Source organism: Cyanistes caeruleus, chromosome 2, assembly GCF_971803275.1.
Source record: "Cyanistes caeruleus chromosome 2, bCyaCae1.hap1.1, whole genome shotgun sequence".
Lineage (NCBI taxonomy): Eukaryota > Metazoa > Chordata > Aves > Passeriformes > Paridae > Cyanistes > Cyanistes caeruleus.
In genome coordinates, this window is record NC_141702.1 from 7398998 (window position 1) to 7422660 (window position 23663).

The 23663-nt window shown below is 45.1% G+C and overlaps 3 protein-coding genes across 7 annotated transcripts in view; 2 read left to right on the forward strand and 1 right to left on the reverse strand.

Moving 5' to 3' along the window:
* The first annotated feature begins 3610 nt into the window (after positions 1-3610).
* Positions 3611-11366, forward strand: TP53I3 (tumor protein p53 inducible protein 3). Of its 3 annotated transcripts, none has more exons than XM_023924315.2 (7): positions 5527-5642; positions 6439-6562; positions 6792-6934; positions 7637-7904; positions 9133-9345; positions 10093-10289; positions 11021-11366. In XM_023924315.2, exons 3-7 carry the CDS (start codon positions 6797-6799, stop codon positions 11225-11227), a joined length of 1023 nt encoding a protein of 340 aa, XP_023780083.2. In that variant the 5' UTR covers positions 5527-5642; positions 6439-6562; positions 6792-6796; the 3' UTR covers positions 11228-11366. The 3 variants fall into 3 exon arrangements, with proteins under 3 accessions (XP_023780081.2, XP_023780083.2, XP_086731803.1); XM_086875677.1 differs by having other exon boundaries at positions 5533-5642; positions 6439-6635; XM_023924313.2 differs by lacking the exon at positions 6439-6562 and having other exon boundaries at positions 3611-5642.
* Positions 11367-11457: 91 nt separating this feature from the next.
* Positions 11458-14858, forward strand: SF3B6 (splicing factor 3b subunit 6). Its single transcript, XM_023924317.2, has 4 exons — positions 11458-11732; positions 11982-12100; positions 13957-14095; positions 14589-14858. Exons 1-4 carry the CDS (start codon positions 11703-11705, stop codon positions 14676-14678), a joined length of 378 nt encoding a protein of 125 aa, XP_023780085.1. The 5' UTR covers positions 11458-11702; the 3' UTR covers positions 14679-14858.
* A 6118-nt stretch (positions 14859-20976) lies between these two features.
* FKBP1B (FKBP prolyl isomerase 1B) overlaps positions 20977-23663 on the reverse strand; it is a 44047-nt gene continuing 41360 nt past the window's right edge. For 2 of the 3 annotated variants that reach the window (XM_086875678.1, XM_086875680.1), the window contains one exon: positions 20977-21687. In XM_086875678.1, coding sequence (XP_086731804.1) covers positions 21559-21687 — 129 coding nt within the window. In that variant the 3' untranslated portion in view covers positions 20977-21558. Of the gene's footprint in view, positions 23159-23663 lie in introns of all 3 variants that reach the window. The other variant, XM_086875679.1, reaches the window with a different exon arrangement.

The window sequence follows — 23663 nt, forward strand, 5'->3', positions numbered from 1 at the left end:
GGACACTTTGCTGAGAACTGTTGCGGTGGGGAGAAGGGAATTCACCATCACCCAGACGGAACTGCTGCTTCTTCTCCTTCTCCCCTCTTTGTTGGTGGCCTCGCACCCCCTGTCCTGCCGGGACGTGTGGCAGTGCCAGGCCGCGGAGCTGCTGATCCACCTCAGCCACCGGCCCGGGATCTCAGCTCATTCCTCTGCTGATCCACCTCAGCCACCGGCCCAGGATCTCAGCTCATTCCTCTGCTGATCCACCTCAGCCACCGGCCCGGGATCTCAGCTCATTCCTCTGCTGATCCACCTCAGCCACCGGCCCGGGATCTCAGCTCATTCCTCTGCTGATCCACCTCATCCACCGGCCCGGGATCTCAGCTCATTCCTCTGCTGATCCACCTCATCCACCGGCCCGGGATCTCAGCTCATTCCTCTGCTGATCCACCTCAGCCACCGGCCCGGGATCTCAGCTCATTCCTCTGCTGATCCACCTCAGCCACCGGCCCGGGATCTCAGCTCATCCCTGCTGTTCCAGCCGACTGTTCCTCAGAGCCCCGCAGGAGCACCGGGACTGCCCGAGGGGTTTGTGAAAACAAAGCCTCTCCTCCATCCCGTCTCAGCCGAGAAAGCTGTCACGGGGTCCCTGGTTCTGTTTTCTTGCTAATACTGTAGTTATTGTTGTTTGTTTGTCTTGTTATAAATATTAGTGAAGAACTGTTATTCCTCTCCCCAGATCTCTGCCTGAGAGCCCCTTGATTTCAGGATTATCATAATTACAAGGGAGGCTCCTGCCCTCCCTAGCAGACACCTGTCTTCTAAAACCGAGACACACATCTTTGATTTTTGGAACAAAGGTGCTATTTAAGTGGCATTTTGAAGGAGTCCTTTTTAACCACTTTGTGGGCAGTGATCTTGGTGGTAAAGCAGATGGATGCAGGTCCATTCTCTGGCCTTGAGACCTGCTGGAATGGAATGTGGTGTGCCCACGCTATAACCCCAAAGTTGTGGCTGAACAGGGATGTCTGTTGGGAACATAAATCTAGATTCAACACCAGGAGTTGATACAGAAGTATTTTCTGCCTGATTCTGGAGAATGCAGAGAAACCACCTGTAGCTGCCAAGTTGCTATCACTGATACAGCACATGAAAGAAGGTGTTATAAATGCAACGGCAAATTAAAGATTAACAAAGATTAATTTATTATAAATTAATAAAGCAACAAACAGTGAGGAAAAAACCACAATAAATGGACAGCGCAGCGCTGGGTGGACAGGGTCTATACGCAAGGTATAGGTGTTCCCAAATCCACGTCTGAGGGTCCTCTGGCCTGGGTTTTTATAGGGATTTTATGTCCCCAGGCTAGAATTCCAACCAGTTTCCATTCACCAAATGTCCCTGATTGTCGGGTGAATGGATTTCCTGGCCTAGAACATTGAGTCAGTAAGTATCCGGGCAGAGTCTCCTCAAATGTAAAGTGAGTCTGTATGTATTTTAACATATTTCATCACAGCGGGATTGAGAGATCCGGGCTGGTGCCGATGGATATCTCAGAGGAGTAGTCTCTTCTTTGTCTTTCTTGATTGAGTTTCTGTAGTATGGGTTTGGCAGGTGTGGTGTTCGATTCTGGCAACGACCATCTTCCTGGGGCTCGTCCCTTTTGTCTTGCTTGATGGTCTCCGGCCGAAATCGGCCGGGCGTTGCCTTTCTCTGGAGGTAGACTTTTAGGCTGGTTCTTTTGTTCCTGTGATGGCCTGTGTCCTGTCTTTTCCTCCGAGTTGATGAGTCTGCTGAAACCTGTTATCTGGGGGGGTTCTTTTGCAATTCGTGGTTTTTGGAAAAGGAATTCTATCTCGACCGGGAGGAGAATTCCTTATTCCATACTTACATTTAGTTATAATTATACATACTTTATTTAAACTTCTTATTCCGAATTTTTATTTACCCAATTCTTTATTACAAAGGCCATTCTTGTATCTGGTGTCAGCTCTGCTCATGCCCAGAATCACAGAACCACAGAATCATTTAGGCTGTAAAAGATCTAAAGATCATCAAATACAGTCATTAACCCAGCAGTGCCAAACCCATCCCTAAATTTACTCGTCTTTTAAGCACCTCCAGGGCTGGTGACTCCACCTGCCCTGGGAGCCTGTTCCAGTGTTTCATAACCCTTTTGGTGAAGAAATTATTCCTAATATCCAATCTGAATCTCCACTTACACAACTTGAGGTCATCTCATCCTGTTCTTTCACTCATAACTTGAGAGAAGAGCCCAACCCCCACCAGGCTTTACCCTCCTGTCAGCTGCGCAGAGCCAGAAGGTTCCCCCTGAGCCCCCTTTCCCCCAGGCTGATCTCTCTCAGCTGCTCCTCATCAGAGCTGTGCTCCAAACCCTTCCCCAGCTCCGTTCCCTTCTCTGGACACGCTCCAGCCCCTCAATGTCCTTCCTGGACTGAGGGGCCCAGAACTGGACACAGCTCTCGAGTGACCTCAGCCATGCCCAGCACAGACGGTCACTGCCCTGGCCCTGCTGCCACACCAGGGCTGGTACAGCCCAGTGCCACTGGCTCATGTTCAGATGCTGTCACCAGCACCCCCAGGTCCTTTTCCACTGGGCACTTTCCAGCCACCCTGCCTCAGCCTGTGACACTGCAGGGGTTGTTGTGACCCAAGGGCAGGACCCAGTATTTGGCTTTGCTGAATCTCAAACAATTGACCTTGGCCCACATATCCAGCCAGTCCAGATCGCTCTGCAGAGCCTTCCCACCCTCCAGCAGATGAACACTCCAGCCCAACTTGGTGCAGTCTGGGAACCTACTAAGGGTGGGCTCAGTCTCCTCATCCAAACCATCAATAAAGACAATAAACAGAGCTGGCCCCAGTGCTGAGCCTGGGGGAATGAGATTTATTAAATCTAACAGCAAGGCCTTCCCCTATAAGCTAATTTCAGACTAGCTCCATTATTTTCAGACTACACACAGAGCTGGAGCAGGCCCAAAAGCTGCCACTGTATTATTTAGCCCCAGGTCTGCCTGGCTGGCTCAGTAATAAATTCAAGAGTCATATCATATTTGATGTGAGCTTTTTTTTTCTGCTGTGGGAGGAAGGCAGAAAGTGTAAAGCTGAAAGACTTCAAAAAATGCCAACACTTTCAAAATCCTGTAACAATATCCACACATTATTTATTCTTGCAAATAGTCACATTGTTCATAACTGGCCACTGTTCCCAGCAAAGACTAATGCCAAATTTTTCCAGGACCAGATTTGCAGTAGTTATTCTTTGGAGCTCTTGCTGTCCTGGATGATTTCTTTGTGGGAAAAAAAAAAAAAAAAAAAAGAAAAAAAAAAAAAAAGAAGGAACTTTTCTTTGCATGTTACAAGAGATTTCTGAAAATTATTGAAAGTGCCGCTCAGTGTTTGTTCTTTAGAGCAGATAATACCTCATAAATACAAGTATTTTTAATTTTCAGATAGAAACAGCACTGTCATCATTTGAGTGCAGCACAGTGTGAGGGGGATTTGAATTTGAAAAAAATCTCAATTACAGCAATTCTCTATATGACTTTTCTAATTTTAAATTATAATTATTTAATTATAATTTAAATCATATATTATGATTTTATTTATTTATTTATTTATGTCCTTGTGTTGTTATAGCAGACTACTTTAGAGAGAAAGGTAGCTGAATCAACAGAGAACTTGGACTTCATCAACCTCAAGAGTGCTCATTAGGAAATAAATTATAGAAGTTCAAAACTTTAAACAGGAAACTGCTGCTTTACAACATTTCAGCTGCTGAGTTCCTTTCTGTTTTTTCAAGAGCACTTGTGGGCTTGCTGCTCATAAAAGGACAACTACTCTATGCATCTGCCCTCTAAGTTTCTTAACTGAATTGAAAGTGATGTCTTCAATATTTGGTTTAAGATGCTCTGGTTCATCTTTCTAATGCTGTATTTTAGCCTGTTTCAAGATAACATAGTTACTAATCTCTCTAAGCAGAGAAAGTTCCCTAATGGTATTACAGCTATGCAGGGTGCCACAGACCCAAGGGACAAAGGAAATTTCTACATTAACACAATTTCAGACTGTCCTGTACATTCTTGAATAATAAAATACATTTTTATCATATGAGTTTGCATTTTCAATTGTTATGAGTGTTCTAAGATAAATATTTTAATGATTTAAGTTAATTAATGGTGTTGAGTTGGGAGTTAAATCACTTGTGATTGGAATCCTAGAGGAATGATAGAAACCGTTTGAAGTTGATAAGATGTCGGGTGGTAAAGCAAAGAACATTCTGGAAGATAAGCTCCCAGAGAATGACATTCACATCAAGGACAATTATTGGTGGAGAGAAGGACCAATCATTCGATGCCCTGAGAGAATGATTGGTCCAGGATGCGCGAAGATAAGGGCCAGTGAGAGCCCCTGAATATGGATCAATGGGTGAGCAGATTTAAAAATGTACCAATCACGGGCGGAGAAGATTTATAACAGTGACTGCGGGAGGATTCATCTTTCTTGGGTTGCCACTGTGGAGTTTAAGCTAATCTGGCCCCCGCTTCTGTTGGTGTATCTCTTTTGTCATCAAATAAAGGGTTTGGCTTCTTGTTTTTACCATCTCACAAGAGTCCAGGCCCTGTTTTTGACATCAATGACTGCAATAGAAAGTTATTTTAAACTGCAGTGGATTGCAAAGTTCTCTGGGGACAGTGGAGGAGGTACAACATCAGTACCAGCACTGAATCAGGCTATGTACTAGAGAGAAGGCTTCATGATCTTTTCATCTTCAGAAGCACATCAATTATTAGCTCTTCCAGTCATATGAGAACAAAAGAATTTTTAGCTATACTTGATTCTAAATTTGTTCATTTTTAAAGAGGAGTTTAAAAGCCTGAATCCAAAAATTACATTACTGCAGGAAAAAAAATCTACAGAAAAATCCCACACACATGAGTTACCATTTTTAAGTAGTCTGAAGTGCTAGATTCATTCCCTGACAGTTCAAACACTCAAGAGCTGGTGACTAGGACACAGAGAAAAGCGTGATTTGATTCTTCTGCATAGCTCAAAGAGATATCCTCAGACTTTCAGAACAGTACTGATTCTGACTGCAGACCACCAGGCAGAAACCCAGGGGGCTTAAGGATGTGAAGCAGCGAGCTCTGAACACTGCTGCTCCCCAGGAACAGAGCCCAGGGCAGCCTCCCCAGCGCGTTTACAGCATCAGCTCCCACACCCTCAGTGCCGGTGGAGCAAATCGAGGCTGAGACACTCAGAATTCTACAGTCACAGCTCTGCTCAGCTGGAGCCCACCCTGTCACACACACCGGCACAGCCACGGGCCGTAGGCCGAGCTGCCCCGTGTGCTGGGGCAGTGGCCAATCTCTGCCGCAAGGCCAAGCACGAAAACAGATTTCTGTGCCAACCCGCAGAATAATCCAGGTCGTTAGCAAAAGTAGTGCTGAGCTGTGCTAAATTTATGACTCTTCATATGTGTCACTCCAAAGTAAAAAGACCTCGCCCTGTTCCTCCCCTGGAGCTGCCAGGGAGTAGCCGAGTGCAAGGGAGAAGGGCTGGGACTGGACTCTGCTCCCGAGGACAGGCTGGGTTTGTTCCGGGGCACACATTGTCCGTCCCTCTTCACGGAAAAGGTGAGTTTGGGAGTTTCGGGAGCCACACAGCTTCTTAAAATTGTTGTTTCCAGGCACTGCTGGCAGATCTGGGAGTTTGAAATGGTTGGAAACTTGTATCTCAGTTGCTGTGGTTTTCTGTGCGTTTGAGAGTAATGTAAACATTCAGATCCTCTTGGGTTTTTGGTTTGGTTTTGGTTTTAGTTTTTTTTACATTTTTGTGCGCCTGCTACTAGCAACAACGACAATAATTTCTAAAAAAACAGGTTAATGAACAGTGATGAAAAAGGAGCTTCTTTTACATCTTGTTTTTAACTGACTAAATTTGGACCCAGTTAAGACAGCAGAAACAATTGCTATGGGGTGGCATCAGGTGGGCTTCCCTTTGAATTTTTTTGTTGATACAGGCAAATTTTGTGGGACTGGATTAAATGGTTGAAAACAATGGATAGACAGCCAGCCTCAGAAAGAAAAGCCTTTAAATTGCATTTTATACAAATACTTGGAAGTGCTTATTCACCATAAAATAGCCATAGAGCACCACCCTGTGGGGATTGACATCCCTGGGGTTTCAAGCTGTTTATCGTTCTGCATTTGCAGCCTTATCACAAATAATTAGGAATACACTTAGCCTTCCCTGTGCAGAAGTCAGTGATTTTTACAGAGGACAGAGTGATCTGTCACACAGTGCTGGTTATGTGAAGAGGCTCTGGCCTGCAGCCCGTCCTGTGCTGCACTCAGTGCAGTACCAGCTCTCAGGAACTAACACACTTGTTCCTGTTGTGATTGCCTCTCCTTGTCACCTCCTTCCACCCAGCACCCAGGGAGCAGAGAGAAGACTGTTCCATGTTTGATGTTACCAGGCAGGAGGAAGCTTGACAGCTCAGCCCACCTCAAGAGCTGCTGGTACCAAAAGGATCCTAGGAACAGCATCTGAGGAGGTACCTGAAAGACTCCTGCAGCAGTGAGATTCTGTACCACAGCAAATCAGGCACACAGGAATGACCTCCTGAGGCAAGGGAAATAAATAGGGATTTTTAAAGCTGTTTGGTACCTTTCATTGTTACCTTTTCATTGTGCAGATCTTCCCGCTGCACGTAAGTGTGCCTGCATTCATGCAACATTTTATCAGTTTGGGTTTTTTGGTTTTTTTTTGTTTTTATTTTTTAGAGAAAATGTTTGCAGCCTATTTTGACTGCCCAGGAGGCCCAGAAAATCTCTATATTAAAGAAGTGATGAAACCAGATCCAGGAGAAGGAGAAGTTCTTGTGAAGGTCTCTGCCAGTGCTCTGAATAGGGGCGATTTACTCCAGGTACGACATGTTAAGCAGATTTATGCACCCAAAAACAACAGAGATTTTTCAAGCCCCTCTGTGAAGTTTTGACAGATCTGATGAACTAAAAGAGTTTGAACCTGGTGAGATTTGGATGGGGGAGTTCATAGGGCTGAAAGAAGAGGTGTTTGTTGATTCAGCAGATAAATGTTTTTGTCTGAGTACAGTGCTGGGCAGGCGTGGAAAGGCAGCTGCCTTTCAACAAAACATGTAAAACCAAAGCTCTGGTCTTTCTAGATCTTAGACTCTTTTCTGGGCATTTGAGATGAAAAGGAAATGTTCTAATGGCACAGTTCCAGTGGGAGAAAATTTATTCAAATTCACTTTCAAATTACTGGTTTAAGCTGCAAGCCGTGCTCTGAAATGGAGACCATAGTACCTCCACAGCAGGGATTAGCCTGGACAAAGCAGACTTAGAAATACTTCAGTTTATTCTTATTTTAAGAATAAAATTAGGAAGAATAATACTTAGGAAGCAGACATGTTTCCAGAGGCTAGAAGATCCTCAAATTACTGCAACATATGCATAGGGCAAAATCAGGATTAAACAGATATGAATTTTAACTGGAGACATGTGAATGAAATATTGCAGGTCATTACACTCACTGATGTTTGGCTTTTCCTTTCTCGCTTTTTGTTTGTTTGTTTGTTTTGGGGTTTTTTGTTTGTTTGTTGTTTCAGAGGAGAGGGAAGTACCCTCCCCCCAAAGGAGCAAGTGATATTTTAGGCCTAGAAGCAGCTGGGAGCGTGGCTGGGCTGGGTCCCGGCTGCTCGGGCCGGTGGAAGATCGGCGATGCAGTGATGGCTCTGCTCTCTGGGGGAGGCCAGGCACAATATGTGACAGTGCCCGAAGGCCTCCTGATGCCAATTCCCAAAGATATGACTTTTATTCAGGCTGCAGCTATTCCTGAAGCCTGGCTAACAGCATTTCAGCTGCTCCATTTTGTAGGTGAGAGGTGCATTTGCCCATTTATTCCACCAAAACAGTTCATCTTCCCTTCTGTTACAAAATCCTCTCCTTGCTGCTTCCATTTGAATGTTGTCTGCATTCAAAGGACCTTTTCTCTGGCACTGTGTTCCTGTGGGTCCAAATCCAGTATGCCAAACACAAATCCCTGAATCTTGACCACCTCTCCCCAGTGCCAACCTACCCTGCTGATTACATATTTACAAGGAAGGATATGGAAAGAGGGTCAGATTTCATCTGTATTTCTCAGTTTGAATCACTAAATGGTTTGGGTTGAAAATGATCTTAAAGATCATCTAGTTCCACTCCCTTGCCATGGACAGGGACACCTTCCATTAAGCCTAAAACCTGAAATTATTCCCATTTTAACACACACCTGAAAACACATCTTACTTCTGAGGATCTGGCTTCACTGCCTGTATGACCATATTTATCTCTAATTGCTTGTGTATCTACAGTAGGCAACATCTTGTACCTTGTTTAACAGAGATATTATTTGTAGGTAAAATCCACTCTGAGCTGATTTAAAATAGACAGAAACCCACACTCTTCATTTTAAAAATATGCTGCCAAGGTAATAAACAGTAGCACTTGCCAGGGTTTTCCTCAGGCGAGGAATATCCTTCCACGCTCTTCAGCAGTAGCATCTAAAAGATCCAATAAGAAACAAAAGTTCCAAACATAACTTCCCTGCAGACCTGCTTCAAGCAGTGTTGCTTCCTGGGGATCGGTGAGAGGCTACTTGGCACCCCACTTTCAGGAGCAATCAGTGAAACACAAAGTAATGCAACCAATAGAAGTAAAATGATTTGTAAGACTGGTCTTTAACATTACCCAGCATTTCTGGTACTCCTCATTGCTGAGTGCCTGATTTCTCAGGATGAACATTCTCCAAGTGTTTTTCTACTGATGGTATAAAAAGGTTGTGACTGCACTCACTTAAGCATCTTGGTCACAGATGCCCAGAACTGCACATGGCCAAGACAAAGTCCCTTCACTGAGGCTGGTAAAATGATGTCCTGTCAGCACATTGCAACCTCTGCTACTTCTGGATTTCTGTCTTTTATGAAGGCTACAACGATGTCCAGTTGTCCAAAGTCCAGTCAAGGGCATCTCTTTCAACCTCTTCTTCGGTATCTTCCAGACTGTTTATGTTTTAATCCAAAGGTTAGGCCCAAAGGGTGACCACTTTCCTTATGCCCACCTCCAGGTAAAGTACAGGAGGGTGAGAGAGTGTTGATCCATGCTGGAGCCAGTGGGGTTGGCATGGCAGCCATTCAGCTGGTGAGACTGGCAAAGGCTATTCCCATTGTGACAGCAGGAACTCAGGAGAAACTGGAAGCAACAGCAAACGCTGGAGCAGCTGCAGGGTTCAACTACAAGAATGAAGACTTCAGCGAAAAGGTCTTGGAGTTCACCCAAGGTAAAAACCTCTTTGTGAAAGTACAAATGAACCTCCCAACATGTGGACACACACTCAGTTTCAGCTGTCACTTGGTGAGGGAGCAGACAGTAGTGACCCTGTAAGCACAATATCCTGTTCAGCCCAGAATGAGCCTTTCCCTAGTTCTATTGTGCTGTTTTCTGCATGGGCTCTCTGGCTGTGTTCATTGCAGGTATAAATATTATGCCTTGTTATTGCTGTCTCCCCAGGGAACTGTGGGACCAAATCCCCACATTTTGGTGTTCAATCATCACAGAAGTGAAGCATGGCCTGGGTTGGAAAGGACTTTAAAGATCATCTCGTTCCAACCCCCTGCCATGGGCAGGGACACCTTCCACTAAACCAGCTTGTTCTGAGCTCCATCCAACCTGGCCTTGAACACTTCCAGGAATGGGGCATCCACAGCTTCTATGAGCATCCTGTGCCAGTGCCTCGCCCCACTTAATTCTTGAACTGTTAGAAAAATGTATCTTTTCTAAGCATTTGGTTTATGTGGTTTATGCCTGAGTCTGCTTATGGGTAACTGATGATTCTTTTTTTGTGCTTGATTCTGTAATTCCCTTACAAATCATTGTTCCAATTCCTAATTTCAGTAGAAAGAGTTAAATAAGAATTGCAGGATTGATTCGGTACCTATGAATAACAAGGTTTTAGTTTTGCTTGAAATTATCCTACCCTTAATGCAGCTTGACTTCATTGCTGAAATCTCTTCTGTTTCTACTTGAGGTTCTGGAGTTGATATTATTTTAGATTGTGTTGGGGCCTCACACTGGGAGAAGAATATCAACTGTCTGAGTACTGATGGCCGGTGGATTATTTATGGACTGCTGAGTAGAGGTGAAATCCATGGGGATTTGCTGGCAAGGCTGCTTTCCAAAAGAGCCAGCATCCACACGAGCCTGTTACGGCCCCGACACAAGGAGGCAAGTAGTGGCTATAAGCAGTATATGCAGTTTGATCTTAAAATCTTAATAGTTTTGAGAGCTTTCTTTTAAAACCAGTGTTAAACACATTCTTGCCAAAAAAAGCCCCACCTTGAACTGTACTACATACTTTGGAAAATGTCACAAAATTAAGTTATAATTTTTTCTTTTTTTTTATCAAATTCCTCCCTTAATGAGAGGAATGACACCCAGGACTTCTTAATGTGCTTTGTGAATACCATAATTTAGATATTTGGCCCTAGAAGAAATAAAACTCCAGTGAACAGGGAACTTGATCAAGTCTGAGGAGGGGAAAATAAAAATCTCTATTAGATCACTTCAAAGTTAAAACTGAGCATTTGGATACCCAGTTACCAAAGAAAACTCATTTTATGTGGAATATTCTCAGATACAACAGTAAAAGACCCACAGTACAGAGCCCTGCATGGTTTAAGAGAGATAATTTACAAGAACTTTTGTCAGTTTAATTCAAATGGTTCTGCACTGAGCTCACACCACGTGCTTTGGAAAATTTCATTCAATTAAGATGTAATAAATCTAAAACCTGTTCTCTTGTTTGTAATTTAGACCTGTCACGTGTTTTTATCTCCATTGTGAGAATGTCAGAAGGTTTCTCCTTGAGGGCTGTGCACATTTTATATGCCGTGCTCTGAGGCACCCCGGTGAGTGAAGCGATTGGGAATAACCTTCCGGGTGTTTATTTTCCGCAGTACAAGGAGCGGCTGGTGAGAGCCTTCGCGGAGGAGGTGCTGCCCCATTTTTCCGGAGGGGCTTCCCCACGTCTCCAGCCCCTCGTGGACAGCGTTTACCCCCTGCACGCCATCGCTGAGGCACACAGGGCTATGGAGGAAAACAGGAACATCGGCAAAATCGTCATCGAAATTCCCGTTTGCTTCAAGAAAGGGCCGCTGCAGTAGCTGCTCTGGGACAGTCACTGCGGGGGCTGCACTGCGGCCATCCTGCCGCCTCTGCTGCACATCGGGAGCGATTCATGTGGGTGGCGAGAAGGGGGAAAGGATAAGGAGGAAGCTTTTATTAAAGAAGTTCGTGCCACAATTCCTGCACCATGGAGCGAACGTGTGGGGCCGCGACTGGGCCAGACTGAGGCGCGGGGGGCGGGGTCACACGAGGGGCGGGGCTTGGCCGCGGGGCGGGCCCAAAGGCGGGGCCGGGAGCGAGGTCATGTGAGCGGGGTTGGCTCGCGCGCTGCCGCTTCCCGCGCGCTGCACGCCGGGATGGATCCGGTTCCGTGAGGGGAGCGCGCGGTGCCTGCTGGGATAGATCCGCGCTTCCGGCTCATCTCTGCCGGTCTACGCCGCTGCCTCCGCTCCAGCCTCCTTCCCCGCCGGTGTTTCTTTCCCAGGCCACGGCCCCTACTCACCGCCCGTCAGCATGGCGATGCAGGCAGCCAAACGAGCCAACGTGAGTGCCCTGCCCTGTCCCGTCCCTGCCGGGCTGGGTTCTGGCTGCATCCCCGTCCCGCTCCAGGCTCCGTCCTGCTGCTCGGACGGGAACGCGGCAGGGGGGGTGGAACTGGGTGATATTAAGGCCCGTTCCAGCCTCAGTCATTCCGCGCTTCAGTGACTCCATGATTTAGCCCCTAGACTGCTGGGTTTAAGGTTTGCAGTACGTGCTTTGGGTCTAACACACTGCCTGTCCTTTTCCCATCAGATCCGGCTTCCTCCGGAGGTCAACCGGATCCTGTACATCAGGAACCTGCCGTACAAAATCACGGCCGAGGAGATGTACGATATTTTTGGGAAGTACGGGCCCATCCGGCAGATCAGAGTGTGAGTATTTCTGTTTTCTTTGGACCATGATGGGGTTCACGCGCTCCAGTGCCAGTGGCAGCTGATTTTCACTGCTGCCCTGGAGCAGCGCCCCGAGTGCCAGAGGGGGATGTGAAGGTGCACTTAACACGTGAAGTTGTTAGAAAATTATTCTGCTGGGAGGTGTAGAGAATGAGCTTAAATTTGAGATGAACTTGGGGAAGTTGATAAAATACGAGAGACTTGTTTGCTTAGGTAAGTTTCAAATACAGCTTAAGTTTTACTTTGACTTGCAGTAAAAATTGGAAAGGCAGAAGCTGAGTACAGTTTTCCTGTTTTATGAGTATCTGGTAATTAGCTAGTGGGAAAACAGAGATGTTGCTGTTGCTGGATCTGTTCATTAGAAACAAATACCAGCAGCAACCCCTGTGTGTCAGAGACAGAATGTCCTTGGGCCATACTGTGTCTGGACAGTGGAGATATGACTGTGCCTGTGGTTCTAAAATGCATGGAGGTTGTACAAGTCTGCAGTGACTCCAGTGTTCCTGGTTAGTTCAAAGGCTGAGGACATGAGCTCTAATCATCACAGGAGGGTTTGTGTTGGAAGGGACCTTAAAGACCATTTCATTCCAACCCCCTGCAGTGGGCAGGGACACCTTCCACCTGACACGGTTGCTCCAAGCCTCATCCAACCTGGCCTTGAACATTTCCAGGAATGGAGCATCCACAGCTTCCCTGGGTAACTTGTTTGACTGATTGTTGTGTGAAGTGAGTTTTACAGAGTTACCCTCAGTAAGTAAAGGACACCAAGGGGACACATCCTGCTGGTGCCATTCTGGGATGTGACACCAGACAGACCCTTCTCGAGCAAGGAAGGGTTGTGGATGTGGCTGGAGAAGTAGCTGAGTGTAAACACTGCCTGGCCAAATAGGTGGAATCTTTTGCTAATGAGCATGAAGGAGAGCCAGTAGTTAAGTTTTCTGAAAACCTGTGTGCTGCTACAGCATGAAAGTGGGCACAGAATTAGGATGTATCAGGGGCTTTCCACTGGACTGATGCACTGGTTTGTGCATCCAGCAGTTTGTTCAGAACTACTAATTCGTGTAATTCCCGCAGAAATCCAAACATCAGCAGTGCCAAGCCATAACGTGTAGGCCCCTTTGTAAAGGCTTTTGTGCTGTGTGCAGTGTTTATTCCATTCTCCTTCTTACTTTTGTGCAGTGTGGGTATGTGTGATACTGTTTGCCCTTGGGAGTTCTCAGAAGCACCTCAGGGACAGTTCTGACTGTGAGGTCTCTATCACTGTCTCTTTTAGTCAAGACCTTTGGGATCTGTAAACTCTTTAGCCCCTCTGGGCCCATTACTGTTACATGCCCAGATGTGCGTCCCATCTGTCAGGCAAAGGACATGGAATTGGTGCTCCCATGGGTGATGGCTGTGCCTCAGCAGTGGGTTTGTACCAGCAGGGCTGTTCTGCCTCAAATTGACTTTGTGATATGCCAGAAGCCCTGTTCCATCCTAGGGACACATCTGATCTAGACTGCCACTGACAGCCAAGTCTTGTAATATTAAATAAAAGCTAATTGCTATAATAAAGATTTAAATTATTTCTAGACCAAACATGGCAAAAGCTTCAACAACCCAGTTGTTGTGGAGAGGTGCATTTCCTTTATGGAGTAAAATACAGCACATTTTCCTGTTGTCTCTAACTCTGAAGTATTTGGTGTGGAAAGCAGGGATGTAGTTTAATACCTAGAAAAGAAACCAAATTGTTTTTTAATGAAGTTGCAGTAATTCATCTAATCTCAGTCACTGTGAAATAAATAAGCTATTTCTTGTTCATTTTATTTGACCTTGATTCTGCCCTTGCTGTGCAGTGGAAATACCCCTGAGACCAGAGGAACAGCCTACGTGGTCTATGAGGACATCTTCGATGCCAAGAATGCCTGTGACCACCTCTCTGGGTTCAACGTCTGCAACAGATACCTCGTGGTTCTGTACTATAACGCAAACAGGGTACGTGCACCTGGGCTGGGGAAGTCACCTCTGAGCAGAGCTATCACAAAAAAACAACCCCAGCATCAGCTTGTAAAGACAGTTGCTTTGGTATTTTTAAGAAATAAAATCCAAACTGTTAGAGGGAGTGAATGGGATACATGGTCAGAGTTTCATATTTACTTTTTGATTTGTGTGCAAAAAAAGTACCTTTGGACAAAGGGTGTGAAAAACATGTTTGTGGGGAGTGTATTCTGTAGAACAGGGTGCAGATGCCCCACAATTGCACAGCTGCAGCAGGAGCTGAGATCTTATTTATGGGTAAAAAGTTCTCGATGTTCTCAGTGTCACTGAGAGCATCTAGGGGCCTGTGACATTCTCCAAATGCAAGAATCAAACAGTGCTCTGGGTGTGTGATGGTGATGGAGTTCACAGTGATGTTGGTTCCAGATACTGGGAAATAACTTGTCATAAAATGAGAGACTTCTTACATCTTTTATTTTCCTAATCACAGGCATTCCAAAAGATGGACACAAAGAAGAAAGAAGAACAACTTAAACTTCTCAAAGAAAAATATGGAATTAACACAGACCCGCCAAAATAAACTGATCTTTTTTGGAAAACTGTTTTCAAGCCCTGCCATTGAGTTCTTGGTCTAAATATCGGAATTCTTAAAGTGTAATTTTTTATCATATAAATTTGATAAACTGCAATATGAGTCTTTGTATCTTCAGATTAGGATTAAATAAATGCAGAACACAGGGAGATCTGCTGTAGCATTAAATCCCTGTTGGGGGTTAGGTGTCCTTTTTTTGTTGTTGTTCTGGCTTGCCCGTGGAATTTTTACCCATTAGTTGCCGGGACAACCTAACTGTGGGTACTTAGTGGGTGCTCAACAAAGGACAGAGTGGCCGGGCCCAGGCGGGGAAGGGGGCAGGAAAAGGGGAGTGTGGGGACTGTTTTGGTGGGCTTTCTTCGGCTTCGGGGAAAGACATTTTTTTCTGGGGCGCAGAGCTGCTGCGGTAGAGAGAAGGGAATTCACCATCACCCAGACGGAGCTGCTGCTTCTCCTTCTCCCCTCTTCGTTGGTGGCCTCGCACCCCCTGTCCTGCCGGGACGTGTGGCAGTGCCAGGCACCGCCGCGGAGCTGCTGATCCACCTCAGCCACCGGCCCAGGATCTCAGCTCATTCCTCTGCTGATCCACCTCAGCCACCAGCCCGGGATCTCAGCTCATCCCTGCTGTTCCAGCTGAGTGTTCCTCAGAGCCCCGCAGGAGCACCGGGACTGCCCGAGGGGTTTGTGAAAACAAAGCCTCTCCTCCATCCCGTCTCAGCCGAGAAAGCTGTCACGGGGTCCCTGGTTCTGTTTTCTCGTTAATGCTGTAGTTATTGTTTGTTTGTTTGCCTGGTTATACTAGTAAAGAACTCTTATTCCTATCCTCAGATCTCTGTCTAAAGGCCCCTTGATTTCAAAATTATAATAATTCGGAGGGAGGGGGTCTACATTCTTTCATCCCAAGGGAGGCTCCTGCCCTCCCTAGCAGACACCTGTCTTCTAGAACCGAGACAATCCCCCAAGGCGACCTGTCTTCTCTGTGCTGAGGGTGACCTGGTAAAGGCTGCATTGACCTGTTTCTAGCAGAAGCTTTCGAAGACTGAGCAGGTTCTGTGTTTGACTGAACAAAGCAAGCCCAAGCCCACGTTTGAAACAAGGTTTCTTTCACAAAGTGTAGAAGATGAAAGGCTTTTAAAAGGATCCAGCTGATAAGAGAACTCCAGTCCAAGTACCTTGTTCCCAGTGGTGGTGCCAGCTCTGATGAGCTGCAGTGAAACAACCCAGCTCTCACTACAAAAAAAAAAAAAAAAAAAGTGTATTGGGGCTTTGTTGTATGCCCCAGGTTTGGACTGAGGATTTGGTGTGAAGAACACATGACCAAAATGAGATAGTAGATAAAGGTTTTAATTTTGATACCTGTAGTGTGATTGTTTTCTGCTTGGCATGGTTGAACTGTAACATTTTCTGTACATACATTTTTGGGTGTAGCATCTGGTGGAGGAAAAACAAATTTACATTTTTTGGTCTCTTTTTTCAGTACTCCCGTGTATAAAAATGAGTGTGGTCTAGAGTATGCATAACCAGTATCTTTTGGTAGTGGGAAAGAATAATCTCTGCCTGTGTTCTGAACCAGCTGGAAGTTGTGTGAATGTGGATAGTATCCTGCCTTGGGAGGATTTATTTGCATGGATGTGTTGTTTCACTCCCTGGCCAGACAACTTCCAGACAGTGAAGAACCAGGGCAGATAACAATGTACTTTGCCTGGGATTTGTAATTAAGTTTTTTCAGTGCATTGTACTATCCTAGAAGAATGCTTTCATTTTTTGAAATTACTTTTTTGTTGAAATCTGTTACTTCAGGAACAATGCTGTGTCCATTTGGTGAAAAAATAAATATCTGCATATTTTGCTGATTTTCATCAAGACTGGCTTTATGCTGTGCTCCTACATGTAGCCTGTGCTGTTAGGAGTCATTCATCACCTGAGTGTTTAATGCAAGCAGGAGCCGTAGCACATCTGTCTCCATGGGTACAGGGATGTCCATGTGTGTGACAGGAGGGAACCCAGCTGTGGGAACAATGCCCACATCTCACCTGGAGATCCTGTGTGTGCACCTCACTTGGCAGCTGCAAGGGCTCACAGCAATACTCACATTTACTAGCTGGAACTAATGAGAAACTAAACACTCGTCATTTTGCACTGAATGGTTCTATTTTACTCATTCCTCAGAGAAACTATTATGGTTAATAAATCAGATGCTACAAAGAGAAGTTCAGTAATGGCTCCTGAAGAGTGAGCTCCAAGCCAGCTCTGGGGGAAAGCAGCCACGATGGCTGAGGTGTGATTTCAGCTTTGGGTGGGTGATTGAAGTTCCATTCTGTGCCTGACCCAGAGCATCCCCCTGGAGCAGATCTGCCGTGCCTTCCCTTGCACACAGGCACTGGGGCTGCGAGCCAGAACCATGCTTAGTGTGAGATTAGTGTGGGATTCCTCCACCCCTGCCTCTGCCCCCTAAAACTGTTTTTGCAGCAAGAAGCCTTGCAGGCCACAGTAACCCCAGGAGGTCAGGAACAGGCACTGGGAGACCTGGAGCCCAGAAGCTGGGTTAGGTGAGCAGTCCCTCCATGGCCAGCCTGGCTTCCAGGTCCTGCCCATCACATTAACACAAACTGGAGTTCCCAGGCAAGAACCAGATTGCATTAATATGTTAAATTAATGAAGTATTGCTGGGAGATTTGCTTTAATGTGATCATCCACAGCTTTTCAAGGATTCCAAACTGCTCTGCCACCACACAACTATCTTTTATATTTATAAGTACATATATGCCGTGTATATATGTACACAACCATGTACCAAACAGCTGGATAACTGAAATCATTTACACCAATGTCTGGGCACTGAGGAGGCTCCTTGCTGAAATGGGAACTGGAGGTGCTTGTTGCCATGCTGGATTTATGGTTCTAATAAATAATGAACACTGACAATAAATACCAGAGTGCCAATAATGGTGCTGTGTGCTGCCAGCCTTGTTTTAAATCATATGCAAATACCACATTGCTTCTGTCAATAGCAGAGAGCATGGTGCTTGCACTGCAGTGTCTGTTTTGATGAGGATTTCATGCTGTTTGAAAAACATACATAAAAAGCAATTCTTTAGGGTAATAAGATTAATAAAATTTCATTCAATGAATCCTCAAGATCAGCAGCTTTTGATTTCTCAGAGAGCTCAGCTGCTGTCTTTCATTAAATATTCCATTTCATAGTTTTTCTTCCAGTGCCTGTTCAGGGCTTTCAGTGTCCCTGCACATGTAAAATGAAATAATAATTTGTACCTGCAAGACAGAGGGAATGGAAATGGAATGCCCGGAGGACTGTTTTGATGAGATCTACTCAAGATTTTGTTTGAAATGTAATATCAAAGAACAGGGAAATGAGTTCAGCTCATGAATGGCAGAGGGGCAGCAAATAAAGCAGATGTTACCAGCCTCGTACTCTGCATCTGTGCTGGTTTTGTGTGTGCTCACTTCCCATTTAATTTTTCAGGAAGTAGGGCATGAAATTAAGACTGGAAGGTCATTTTTTTCCCATTGAATCTGTTTAGAAATTAGTAACAAGAGTATATCTGATTACACAGGCAATGACAGTAAATTTTTTCCAATCTACTATATGGGGGTAATAATTTTATGTACTGTGTTGATCGATGATGCAATTAAATAAATTAACGCATTTGGAGTCAAATAAAGAGCTGAAGATTACATTTCCTCGAAGACTTAATTTCCTTAAGTATCACAAAGCACAATTAGTTTTCCTTTCAGATTTTTTCTTTTTAATGAAATTGGCATGAAAAATGTAATAATCCGTTTCCAACCAAGGTCTCCGCAGAGAGGAGGCGATGAGGGGGAGCTTCATCAGCCAGCTGTAATAAGGATTTTATGGAGTGGGTAATGGCTGGTTTGTGCTGGGAGGGCAGAAGGGAAGAGCACAGTAGCAGCACTGCAGATAGAGGTGATAAGATCAAGTAGGATCAGCTCTCAGAGCCCAGCAGAAACGTGGTTTCCCTGGTGAGAAACCCACAAGCGCAGAAGGACACAGCCATGCCCTGCCTGTTGTCTCCAATACAGCAGAAGCTCCCAAACAGCAAGGCCAAGAGGGGATGGAGGCAGCAGGGGGCCGTTCCAGGGTCACTCACACAATCCTTGGCATTGCCATTCACTGTTGGGGCATTCAGGAAAGGGCCCAAAGCAGGTGCTGGTCTCTGGTGAGATCCCACCTCCATTGCTGCATCCAGCTCTGGGGTGCCCAGCACAGGGAGGACATGGACCTGCTGGAACAAGTCCAGAGCTGGGACCAGGATGATCAGAGGGATGGATCACCTCTCCCATGAGGAAAGGCTGGCAGAATTGGGATTGTTCAGCCTGGGAAAGAGAAGCTTTGGGGCAACCTAATGATGGCCTTCCAGTGCCTGAAGGGAGCTGACAAGAAAGATGCAGAGAGACTATTTACAAGGACATGAAGTGACAAGACAAGGGGGAATGGCTTCAAACTAGCATAAGGTAGGGTTAGATCATAGATTAGGAAAAAAATTCTTTACTACGAGGACTGGTGAGACACTGGCAAAGGTTCCCCACAGAGGTTGTGGATGTTCTGTCATTGGGAATGTTCAAGGCCAGGCTGGATGGGGCTTTGAACGACCTGGTTCAATGGAAGGTCTCCCAGTCCATGCTAGGAGATTGAAACAAAATTATCTTTAATTATCCCTTCCAACCCAAACCATTCTGTGATTCTATCACACTTTGGGGTTTTTTGGTGGTTTTTTTTGTGGTTTTTTTTAATAAGCAATTAACTTAAACTGGGCCATTGATAGGAACAGCTTAGACCAATGTGCTGAATCAAACTGCTTGACAGGCACAACAGAGCCACACCACCTTTAACCAAGATTTTGGGAGGTACAGTCTATGACCCAGTGGTGAAAGGAAGGCCAGTGACAGAGGCCAGGGCAGTGGCAAAGGAGAGCAGGATCTTTTCAAATTATTTGGGAAAGCTGGTGGACATCAGATCCTGACAGATCCAGTTCCCAATTTTTAACAGGAAATTAGTGTGCCCTAAATAAAAGAACTATTAGTGGAGGTGTAACCTGGCTGCTGCAGTGACTTGAGATTTCCACCAAAAAAAAGGGCTCTGAAAAATCCCTTCATTTCTTTATGGAAAGCAAAGTGAGAAAAAAATTTACTTCACTCAGTGTATAAAAATCTGTAATATATGGATTTATGGGTTTATTACTTAACAAGCTGATATAAATGTAGCTCTGTGGATAAAATGAATATCTGGAGAGAGAAGATCATGAGCCATGGTCCCTGGCTAGACCTTCAGTCTTGCTTCTTCTCTGTGCTCATTCCCTCTCCCAACTCCAGGAGGTGTCATCTGGGGTCATCTCTGAAGCTTTGCTGTCTGACTGTACATGCTGAGAGTGTTCTCCTTACACAGATATAGAAACAGCACAACTGTTCGAAATATTACTATCAAAACATCTATTAGTAGAAAACCATGCAAATAGTTTATAGTCAAGTTAAATAAAAGTAACATCATGACCCAGTGATGCCCTGGTTTTCTACAGCAAAGAGGAAAAATGAGCCTAATGGAAAGAATTCAAACAAGGCAAAATAACAGCACAGAGAAAGCTTTGCTGATCAGGTCCTGCACCCAGATCCAGGTAAGTAAATAGCTAACACATCTTCCTGTCTCCAGAGGAGGAACCATCATGAATTCATATAAGCAGCAAATAAAATAAATATTGCTGAGTCTCAAGTGCCAGAGGCCCAGTGCACATGGTCAGTTTGCAGGCTTTGTAAACAGCAGCAGCTGATGAAGCCTAAAAACCCCAGAATCTTCAGTGGCCACATCAATCCAAAGTTCAGATTTCTTTTGAAAGCTGGATGCACATAATCCTGCTCTTTTCTAGCCTTGCTAAGCTCCAGTAGAAAATAAAATATTACACTAGTTTTACTTTGTAAAGGCACAGAGTTATACCAGCACTGCATGTCTTTGACAAGCAGCACTTTCCATCTCTTCAACAGCCAAATTTTGGCCAGAATTGAGAGGCCATAGAGGCAGGGGAAATGGAGAGTGTCAGGAAAACTGTCCCAGCACCCCTTACTTGCATGTCCCAGGTACGTCTGGTCCCACAGAGATCTTCCTTCACTGGGCCATCTCTTGTAGAAGCAGTGCATGGAGCTACACATATTTCATATAAGAGGAATAATTAACAAAAAATGGGTTGATGGTTGAAAAACTTCTTATACTGCAAAGAGCATCCAGTAGAGAAGAGAAAAACAGGATGAGAAATGGTAAAGTATCAAGATTTTATTGTTTTATATATATATACTTATAATTCTTAAATGAGACAGTATTTTTTAAAACAGCAGCAAGCAGAACGTACAAGTTGAGAAAAGTGGCAGCGCAGGTAACTCTGTTTGGCTAATGCCCATTCATGTACAAGGTGTACATTGGATTTTTTTGTTTTTTGAGCACCTTTTGTGATTTTTATTTATTCTTGGTTTAAGTGTACAGTAAGGCAGTGGTTTTTTTCAATAAGGAATATATATATATATATATATTTATATTTTTATATATTTTCAGTCATCACCATGAATTCTTCGTACATGCAAATTAAATAAAATGTACAACTCGGAATTGTTACACCGGGAGACATTTTTCCTCAGAGCAAAGCTTCTAATAAAAGGCAAATACAGACACCACGAAGTTATAAAAGAGAAGGAAGGCATAGGAAACCAAACATCAGGCACTACTGACAGGACAGCTCGAGCAGGGAAGGTTGGGATTCCAGTGAAGATTCCTCCTGCCGCTGGCAAGGCAGGAAGGAACGGATGGTTATTAACAGATGTTTCCAGCCAACTCCCTCGGGAAGGTTCACTCTAACCTGAGAAGCTCCACATCAAAGAGGAGCGTGGCATTAGGAGGTATGACCCCAGGGTGGCCTGTGGCTCCATAGGCCATCTCAGGTGTGCAGGTCAACTTTGCTCTTTGTCCTAAGCTCATCTGTGTTTTGGATGTTGGAGAAAGGAGAAGAGAAGACAAAAATAAAAACCAGGATTAGGAGGAAAACAAAAGAAAAATCACTACCTGGCATATTTACAGAATCAAGGAGTTTCACAGAATTGTTTAACTTGGAAAAGACATTTAACATTATTGAGTCTGGAGCTTGGAAGGAGAAACCCAAGCCAGGTGATGATTCTGAGTCCAAATAGTTTTGCTTCAAGCTGAAGCTGCCATAAACAGGTCAGACATGGGCATGGGCCTCCTCACTGCTCTGGCTTCTCACAGCAGTTACTTAAACTACCAGAACCAGTCTGGAAGTGACACAAAGTCTTTTTAACACCATGTTTAGTCCACCCTACCTATACTGGGCTGCAGAGCACAGGATACACGGAACACCATCAGCAGGCCCTCACGGCTCTCTGATCATGAGAGATCAGTGCCCAGCATAGCCAGGTTCAGCACTTATTTCCCTAAACTCAGTACAAGCCCCAGGGCAGACATCTCACTTATGCTGCTTATCCAGGCAGAGAGCCCTGGCCCCTGAGATGGGCAGGAATGCTGATTTCCCCCACTCCAGGCTGGCTCTGAAGGGAACTGCTCACCTAGATCTGGAGTTATCTTCTGAGTATTTTGGAACATTTTCAAACTGCTTTTCATGCACCATACACTGGTGTTGGAATATTCACTGGCTAGTATGAAACATGTCTTGTTTCACAAGAAACATTCCCTGATTGGAAGCAGTGATTTTAACTCAGACTTCTCCCCCAAGATCGGGGATATCACTGGACTACAGATTATGTGATAGCTCCCGTGGAGAATTTTTCAGGTTGAATATTTTCTGGTTCTATAAAATATACCAAAGCTAGAGAGTCAATTGCTTTGGGTAGAAAAAAAATGTGGATATGAACTTTCCCACATTCAAGGAGCACTCATGGCATGGGGATGAGGATGTCCAAGCCTATGACCTCCCTGGGTCCCCACAGAGATTTTGCATGGAGCTGTCTGTCCAGTGCTTGGATGTGTCCCTGCAAACCAAGCAGCTGGTAGGTCATGCCTGGGGTTTTAGGGATGAGGCAAACTTGAACTGTCAGAAGCTGAGCAGAGAAATGCAGACCCTGCTGACATCTGACAGTCATTACACCAAGGTCTGTGAAATCTGCGTGCTGGGAACTGCCTTGTGCCAAGAGACTCTATCCAGCACAGTCCCCAAATCCCTCAAACCCTGGGGTGGAAAGAGACAGCCACGAGCTCGACTTGTGTCAGTGATCCACTAGGAGGAGTAGGAGGGCAGCCTGTGGCCACACGGCTTTCTGGAATAGCTCTTGGCCACTTATTTTCTAAGGGCCAAGAGTCGGGAGTGAGAGCAGTAAGGAAGGGATGAACTGATTCACCCAGTGCTTGTTGATGCTGCATTATCTGCACTGGCTTCTGTTTCCCACAGTTCTGCAGTCCTGAGCTCTCTTAAGCCTTTCTGCAAAGCAAATAAAAAACAGTCCAACTCAAATCCTTCAGAGAAGATGGTATTTTTCACATAGGATTCCTCAAATGGACTCCTCTGGCTGTAGAGAAAGGAATGCTTGCATTGCTTTCTCTGTAGGGCTGGAAACCCTTCCCTCTTCCACCCCTCCCTGGAAAAGCATGGTTGCTTCATTCCTCAGTGGGTTGTTTCTCATTTTGCATTCTTCCCTTTTCTCTATTTAAGCATAGGAAGTTGCTCTTGCTAAAGTTGTTCCTGTAAGAGTATTTGAGTGGTTGCCTCCTACACTGAACTCTTGGATCCTGAAATGGGAAGTCAGAAGGAATTTGCCCCTAATCTCATTCACTCGAGCTCTTGAGCATCCCAATCATACTCCTCATGTGTGGGGGGCACAAAAAGCAAGAGCTGGCAGTGAGTTGTATTGTGGGGTTTTACTGTGCTGGCACTCACATTGTAATTAATGGAGGGCAGTTTTCTTTCTCTCAGCACAGGGTTGGTC